Genomic DNA, 9021 nt, shown 5'->3' with positions numbered 1-9021 from the left:
CTTAAAGATATGTAATCAATGTTAGAGTGGATAACCTCTTTAATTTGAAGTTTCACACTCATCTTCATACACTCCTTAGTTTACAAGCAGCTCTTAGTTTGTCCCATTCAGTAATACATACTTGATGCGAGGTTTGAGTGTCCTGCTGTCTTCACCAGCCCTCATGCATCAGTACAGCTTCATTTCTGTTTTGCCATCACCTTCTACATTCCATGAAGGATCCCCTGATGCTGAGGAGTGTGCCATTTCCCACCTAGCCAGTATGTAATGCAGCAGTCTCCGATTTTCTATCCACAAAAGCATGGGAACTGTTCTCCCCAACTTGTACCACCCCCTGCACTTCTCTGCCAGTATTTCAAGTTTGGCAGATTTGTAGCAGAAACACTTTTGCTGTTGAAAACTTTGAGGTGTAAGGGTAGGGCAGGGTGGTAGTGGTGGATGAGGACTTCTGCTCCATCACACCCTGGAATCCCCTCACATACACTCCACGACTCCCAGTCAACATACCTGCTGCTCCTTTAGTAAGTGTACCTGCGTCTCCAGGTCCAACTACTTCAGAGTCTCCTCTCCAGTCGATTTCACACAAACAGAGCCACAGTCCATTGCAACTTTCAACTGAAAAACTTTACTGACTTCAGGACACAGCACATCCATTTCTGTTATAGCATTAATACCATGTACCTGCACTATTCTTCCTGTCACACAGCACGTACCCGGGTCATACCGTACTGCACGGTTTCTCAGAGTCTTCCCTGTTCAGCTGTATCATGGTCAGGCGTCCTGTAATGTTTTGCCCCAGACAAGTCCTTGCGATGTCGCCCTCCTGCTTCATCGTTCCCTGGCATCCCTGGCAGAGTAAAGTACTGCAGTGCACAGGCAAAGGTCAGAGAGGCCAAGCGCTGTCACTTTTTAGCTTGTGCTATATATAGCGAGAGATATATTTTATATATATATATATATATATATATATATATATATATATATATATATATATATATATATATATATATATTAGAGCCTGTGTCAGCAGTCTTCTCTCATTATCAGAGAGCAACACTATAATGCACTGAAAATAGGTGATAGGAACAGCTCTTCATCTTCCTGGAGGTGGCACGAAAATAACACAATCCCATACAAATCAATTTTTTTTGTTTAGGTTTCTGATGAAAAGTCAGCAATTTTTATACTGTGCGTCAATATTTTAGTTTTCGATATCTCTGCATGCAGAAAAGGAATGGGATCCTACACTACCTTCCAGAGTAAGAAAATCTGTTCTGCTCCAGTGATGCCCATCTAATTACCCAGCCCATTTCAGCAACAGTACTCAGAGCTCAGTTTTGATGGGCACTTGATAACACATCCTTTATTTTACTCACTTATATGACATCATTAATTCCACAGCGCTTTACAGACATTATCAGCACTGTCCCCATTGGAGCTCAAACACTATAAGTAGGTCTTTGGAGTATGGGAGGAAACCCACGCACACACATGGATAACATACATAATCCTTGCAAATATTGTCCTTGGTTGGATTTGAACCCAGGACCCCAGTGTTGCATTGCTGCAGTGCTAACCACTGAGCCACAGTGCTGCCCACTTGGGAATAATTCAGTGAAAGTCGGTTGAAAGCAGTGATCTTGAAAATCAGAAAAAAAAAGTAGTGAAATTTCTCACACAGTGTATAAACAAGCGCCCCTTGATTGTAAACAAGAACCTTGACAAAACACAGCACTTCCCTTTAAGAAATGTAAACTACTCAGAGGCCAAGTGTGGCTAAAGTGAATAGCTTCAAGTCTTTATTGAACATCTTTCTGCATATGACATGCTTATGCTACATTATGGGATGCATTACACAGGACATTAGGAATTTCCTCTGATGAAAAAGACAAAAGGGGCTAATGAGATCCTGACATACAACTTTGCCTGAGGTCAGTGGATTTCAGAAGCCACGTGATTCTTTGGTATAGGAGTGGCAGAAGACTCTTTGCTCTCGGTAAGTGCACGAGGTTGGTGAATGAACACACTAAATTTAACACCCTGGTTATTGGCAGCTCTTACAAAGCCACTATTAGCAGTCATTGTGATCGCACGTAAAGTGTCCCCAGTCCCAAATATGGAGACTGAACGGCTGTTAACTTTGGAGCTAGCAGCAAGTTTTAAGGCACGCTGAGAAGGTTGATCAGGGACTATGTTAATTCTCTGTATGAGTGATGCAGCTCGTTCTCGCTCATGTACTCCACCTAAAGTCTCCAATATGGACTGGAAGTCTTTCACAGCACATTCACAGGCAAAAAGCTCCTTGCCCTCCAGGAAGGAGTCCAGCAAAGGTAACACTTTTTCTTGTCTTTCCTGAGCTGCCTGCTCTGTCAATACCTTCTCTTTAAAGATAAAATGACAGCCCCCGTGGCTAAGAGCAGATACGTAGGTAATTAATGTTGTGATGTCTAAGTTCACCCGGTTGCAGACTTCAACCTTAATCTCTCTAGGGAAAGCCACACTGGCAACTATATTCTCTCTATCTACCTTGCCAATATGTAGAAGCACAGAATCATCATCATCCTCCCCATCTGATTCACCACAGATTAGATCATTTTCTTCTTGCGCATTCCCGAGAGCGACAGCGACAATATCTCCACGTACAGATATTCCCATCTCTTTTAGCTTCTCAGCCATAGGTTTGGAGACACTGTTATAAAAGGCAAATATGATATGAGGACTGCTATATTGCACAGGTTGCTGGCAGCTCGCTTGTAGGTAATCCTCTGCCTGTTCAATGATGCTTTTATCGCCATATTGGCCACATCCAATCCATATATTATGAAGAGCCTCTGCCTTTCTCCCTATGGCTTTAACCCATGTGTGCCCACCGTTGGCAACCACGTCAACAACTAGTGTTTGCTTCTCTCCAAACTGGTCACTGTAGCTGAAAACATGGAGAACACTGACCACATCTTCTAGACTCTCAGCTGACTCGATAATGGCTTGTAGATGAGTGAGATTAGTGCTCTTTAAGTGGGACTCCTTAATGGCTACTTTCCCAGTCTCCACTTTTTGCAAGAACCTCAGTTCAGCCCTTAGCTTGCTGCATAGTTTTGCTCCACCTTCTACACCTCCAGCGCGAGATTTAGAGAGGACTTCGGCTCTTGTTATTAGTTCTTTGGCAACTGCAATACGATCACAGAGCATTGAATCCACGGACATGTTGGCAGCATAATTCCTTAAAAGAATAAAAAGAACAGATGTTAAAAAAAAAAAAAAAAAAAAATTACAAAACATATTGCAATGACACCAAAAACACAAAATATAAAACCAAAAATGCTGTGCATGGAGACATTTCAGTATTTGCTATAGATTTTATAGTATCAGGCTCTTTGTATTGTTTTTTACTGTCTTTTAATCAATGCTCATGAATGCACCAAAATCAAAGCCACAAGGTCGTCTCAGTGCTGGTGTTGCTTGGTCGAAAGGCAAGATAAAAAGCTGTATACAACTCTCAACTTTGTCCCCGCTTTGATCACAGGAAGAGCAAGGGACAATGATGTGAGCTGTCTTAAGCACCCGACACCTGAGGACAGCGCAAACTACGCCAGATTTTCTCAGGTGCCGGTACGTGGGATACTGATGCGGCACATGGTTGCCATACTTATGAAACACATGGAAAGTGATATCTAAGGTACTGGTTTTCCCAGTACCGGAAATATCAGGACGTGTAAAAGGGCCCCAAAACTGTAAGCATTGATTGAAGGCAACTCCAGTATGTGACAGCCAGGTCATACTCCCCAGATCAACAAGAATACATCAGTTGTGATGAAGGAAGTAGCACCTGTTTATTTTTACATACCGTAATAAAAAAGCACGGTGGCTCAGTGGTTAGTACTGTTGCTTACAGCACTGGTGTCTTGGCTTCAAATCCAACCAAAGACAACATCTGCAAGGATTTTTTATGTTCTCCCCGTGTTTGCGCGAGTTTTCTCCTGCTTCACCGGTTTTCTCCCACACTGCAAAGACTTATAGGGGATGTAGATTGTGAGCCCCAATGGGGAGTGTTGATGATGTCTGTAAAGTGCGATGGAATTAATGGTGCTATGTAAGCAGAGCATGATAACAAGAACCAGACCCCTCAGTTGTAGGAATTTTATAGGGAATTTAGTGACAATGCAGAAGTATTGCTTTTTAAAAGTGCAGACACAATGGCAGGATATATCCTATGGTGTGCAGGCCACGGCTTTGGCAATGACAGCTGAACCTAAGTGCACCTTTTCTATAGCACATTATCTGCTAATCCAGATTTAGCTTATAAAATATGTGAATACAGTACGACATACGTGCAGGTTTTTGAAAGAAAAGCAGATAGTATGGTGATGATTGTGCTAGTGACATGAGACAGTAAAGGTACCGTCACACTAAGCAACGCTGCAGCGATACCGACAACAATGCCGATCGCTGCAGCGTCGCTGTTTGGTCGCTGGAGGGCTGTCACACAGACAGCTCTCCAGCGACCAACGATCCTGAAGTCCCCGGGTAACCAGGGTAAACATCAGGTTACTAAGCGCAGGGCCGTGCTTAGTAACCCGATGTTTACCCTGGTTACCGTTGTAAATGTAAAAAAACAAACACTACATACTTACATTCCCGGTGTCTGGTCAGGTCCCTCGCCATCAGCTTCCCGCACTGACTGAGCGCCGGCCGTAAAGTACAGCGGTGACGTCACCGCTGTGCTTTGCTTTACTGCTGGCCGGCGCTCACCAGTCAGTGCGGGAAGCTGAAGGCGAGGGACCTGACCAGACACCGGGAATGTAAGTATGTAGTGTTTGTTTTTTTACATTTACACTGGTAACCAGGGTAAACATCGGGTTACTAAGCGCGGCCCTGCGCTTAGTAACCCGATGTTTACCCTGGTTACCAGTGAAGACATCGCTGGATCGGCATCACACACGCCGATTCAGCGATGTCAGCGGGAGATCCAGCGACAAAATAAAGTGCTGGACTTTCCCCAGCGACCAACGATCTCCCAGCAGGGGCCTGATCGTTGGTCGCTGTCACACAGAACGATTTAGTTAACGATATCGTTGCTACGTCACAAAAAGCAACGATATCGTAAACGATATCGTTCAGTGTGACGGTACCTTAAGATGAGATGTCTACACCTGGATGATGGCATGTCCTGTCTTATAACGGCAACTGTATTATAGAAGGCTTTTCCATGGTCATAAAAATTTGTTCAGTGAGAAACCACAAAATATCAGAAGGCAATCAGTATCTGTTACATGCACAGGCGCTAGCAGCAGGTAGTCATTTATCTGCAGAGATGATGTCCTGTAGATCCACATAATTGCTGCAGCCAATCACTGGCCCCAGTGTGTACACACAAGGCTGATTGCAGCAGTCAAATGAGTAGACAGGGATTTAGATCTGGGGATAGTGACAGTGAATGCAAGTGCTGAGCTTGGGTTTTCTCATTTTCGCTACACATTTTTAGAGATAAAAAAAAAAAAAAAAAACCTTTGAAAGGATTGTCAAGTACAAATTGGTATATCAATAAAAACACGATAAAAAAGCATTAGAAACTGCAGACATATGCATCCTATCATTTAAAATGCATTCTGCAATTTTTGTGCACATGATGCGTTTTTTCCACAAAAAAAGACGTATTGCGGTAAAAAAAGCAGCATGTACATTAATTCTGCGTTTTTTCGCGTTTTTCCCGATAATCTATGCATTGGGAAAAAATGCGTCAAAAACGCATGCGGATTTCTGGCAAAAATGTCCGGTTTTTGTCAGGAAATTTCTGCTAGAAAATCCTGACGGGTTCACATACCTTCATAATGTTAGTCACTTAAAAGGAATCTGTCACCCCAAAAATCATATCTGAGCTAAGCCCACCGGCATCAGGGGCTTATCTACAGCACTCTGTAATGCTGTAGATAAGCCCCCGATGTAACCTGAAAGATGAAAAAAAAGAGGTTAGATTATACTCACCCAGGGGCGGTCCCGCTGCGATCTGGTCCGGGTCCAGCGCCTCCCATCTTCATATGATGTCGTCCTCTTCTTGTTTTCTTGCAGTGGCTCCGGCGTACTTTGTCTGCCCTGTTAAGGGAAAAGTACTGCAGTGCGCAGGCGCCAGGCCTCTCTGACCATTCCCTCATCAGGGCAGACAAAGTACGCCTGCGCCGCAGCTGCTGCAAGAAGAGAACGTCATTATATGAAGATAGGAGGCACTGGACCCGGACCGCGACAGGATCACCCCAGGTGAGTATAATCTAACCTTTATTTCTCATCTTTCAGGTTACATCGGGAGCTTATCTACAGAATTACAGAATGCTGTAGATAAGCCCCTGATGCCGGTGGGCTTAGCTCAGATACGATTTTTGGGGTAACAGGTTCCCCTTAAATCCATACCTTAAAAAAATATATTTATATGCTCCTTTTTTCTTATGCTAATTAGGACTGACTAGTCGATGGGGTGTTATTTTCCCTACACTAGTTGACCATCTGTGCACGACGCACGTAATAACGCCCCTGTGGGCATGATAATGTGACTTGCAAAAGCCAATGTCATTTCCATGTCCCTGCACATCTCGCACAATGCATTTGGCTCTATTTGTCAGCATCATTCTGACATTGAAGTTCTTCAAGTGACTGGAAGTGCAGAAAATGGCTGATGTACATCTTCTGCACTTTTGGTCATGCGCAATGCGCCTTTGAAGCCGAGAAGTGTACACACCGCTTCAGAGGCACAATGACGCTGCCGAATAGATCCGAAAACATGAGCGAGATCTGCAAGGAGCTGGCAATAAAGCAAGCTCTTACAAATCGTGTTATCACAATGTATAAAAGATAGAGGAAGGTAAGAAGTGGCACTCGCCCTTTATTCCATGGCAAGGGACATAGCGTGGTGTGCAGGAAGAGTGAAGGACGATGGCTGCTTTAGTGTCATACCAAAGCTTCTATGGGTCCAGGCGAGAGCCTCTTCTTTCATTTCTGTTTTTTTATATATAGTCCTAATCCAGGAAGCACCGCACCACCGTATTACTACCTACCATATGGTGTTCACACAAGGTTTTGCATTAGTGATAATTGCTGCCTGGTGCGGTATTCCCTACTTATGGGAGAGGAAATAACTTCCCAATCATTGGGTCCAGCAGCTGGGACACCCACTGCTTCCGAGTACCAGGGCCCTGTATGTGTGGAGCCTCCGGTGGTCGTCCACAATGCCGCTCCAGCCAAAGGCCGGACAAGCGCTGTGCTTGGCTGTCTCCAGCGGTCCCATGTGAATGAATGGAGCACATGATCCACCATCAGTCCACTCAGAAGAGCCTTATTTTCAGGATCGGCAGGCGGCACATATACCTTGGTGCCACCTGGGCAGCCACTCAAGGGATAAGGGGGCAACTTCTACCTCCAGGGCACTGTATAATTATGAGATTTGGCCTGCAAAGACGCCATATACCTGCACATTGCCCTCGGCAGTCTGTGTCCACTCCAGGTTGCGGACCCCCAACAGTTAGGAAGTTATCCCCTATCCTGTGAAGAGGCGACAACTACCAAACATGAGAAGACCCCTTTACGAAAAGCAGCAGCAGGAAGTCAGCACAGCCCCAGCTCTGCCACACTGCACTTACACCGGCGGGGCCTCTTCCTCACACGTTCACCAGTGGCTGCCCCTCAGTGTGACGGCACATACAGTGAAGCTGACAGGCCCGGCCTCACACAGGCTCGGTACAGCCCGGAATGACTGCTCTCACCTCTGCACTTACCATTACACGGACAAACAGCAGCACTGCAACAACCGGGTCAGGGGTCACACAGCCGGCCAATAAGACCTACTGCGCAAGCGCCTCCACCGCGCTGCCTGTAGGGAGAGGTATTAACAGGGCGGAGTTCACTACGGAGCAGTGTGCGGTGACTGCGTGCTCAGCAGTAGATGCGCCCCCTGCCGGCGTGATATGTATGAGCACGTCATAAAAAGGGCGGGAACCCGTGTCAGGCAGGCTTAGGCTATATTCACACTTTGCGGATTTTGCTGCGGATCCGCAGCGGATTTGACCGCTGCGGATCCGCAGCAGTTTCCCATGAGTTTACATTTCAATGTAAACCTATGGGAAACAAAAAACGCTGTGCACATGCTGCAGAAAAATCCGCGCGGAAACGCTGCGGATTACATTCCGCAGCATGTCACTTCTTTTCTGCGGATTTTCAGCTGCTCCAATAGAAAACTGCAGTTGAAAATCCGCAGAAGAAAACGCAGTAAAAACCGCGATAAATCCGCAGTGAAAACGCGCTGCGGTTTTCACTGCGGATTTTGGAATTCTGCTGCGGAAAAATCCGCAGTGGAATCTGCAAAGTGTGAACATAGCCTTATAGTGCAGCCACTGCAGCGCCCTGTCACAGCTGTGACAGTTCGGCGGCTCTCTTCCTGGCTTGTACAGTATATTACGTAGAAACAAGTGGGGCTTCTATGTATGTGGAATTCATCCACCAGGCTTCACATTGCTATTAAAGGGAACCTCTCACCCTCCCCCCCAGGCGTTTGTAACTAAAAGAGCCACCTTGTGCAGCAGTAAGGCTTGGTTCCCATTGCGTTAATGGGAAAGCGCTAACGGACAGCGTTGCACGGCGAAATTAACGCCGTGCGACGCGTCCGTTAGCGCGCCCATTCACGGCAATGGGAACGCGCAGCACTAGCGCGTGCCATGTTCGGCACGCGCTAGCGACGCGCCGGTGTTTCCTGGCGCGCCGCGGACGCTGCTTGCAGCGTCCGAGGCGCGCCCGCGGTCCGTTCCCCGCTCTCGCAGATCGGGGATCTGGGACCCCGGGACGCGGCCACATTAAAAACATTGCGTTAGTGCAACCCGTTTAGCGGTAGCCTTAGGCTGGGTTCACATTGCGTTCAGCAACACTGTTAAACAGACTACGTTATAACGCGGTGTAACGTATCCGTTAACGCCGCCATTGAATGCAATGTCGGACGCATGTGCCGTCATTTGAGTGACGACCCTAGACGCGGGATGCAGCGTT

At 46.2% G+C, this 9021-nt stretch overlaps 1 protein-coding gene across 3 annotated transcripts; it reads right to left on the bottom strand.

Moving 5' to 3' along the window:
* Positions 1-1771: 1771 nt before the first annotated feature.
* On the bottom strand, positions 1772-7875 carry C6H7orf25 (chromosome 6 C7orf25 homolog). 3 transcript variants are annotated; one of them, XM_069730201.1, is made up of 2 exons: positions 7761-7875; positions 1772-3220 (listed from the first exon to the last, which is right to left on the bottom strand). In XM_069730201.1, exon 2 carries the CDS (start codon positions 3202-3204, stop codon positions 1933-1935), a length of 1272 nt encoding a protein of 423 aa, XP_069586302.1. In that variant the 5' UTR covers positions 3205-3220; positions 7761-7875; the 3' UTR covers positions 1772-1932. The 3 variants fall into 3 exon arrangements, with proteins under 3 accessions (XP_069586302.1, XP_069586304.1, XP_069586303.1); XM_069730203.1 differs by having other exon boundaries at positions 7749-7802; XM_069730202.1 differs by having other exon boundaries at positions 7626-7764.
* Positions 7876-9021: the final 1146 nt, after the last annotated feature.

The sequence above is a fragment of the Ranitomeya imitator genome, chromosome 6, assembly GCF_032444005.1.
Source record: "Ranitomeya imitator isolate aRanImi1 chromosome 6, aRanImi1.pri, whole genome shotgun sequence".
Classification (NCBI taxonomy): domain Eukaryota; kingdom Metazoa; phylum Chordata; class Amphibia; order Anura; family Dendrobatidae; genus Ranitomeya; species Ranitomeya imitator.
Note: the sequence above shows the minus strand (reverse complement) of the source record. Positions and strands in the feature narration are given on the sequence as shown.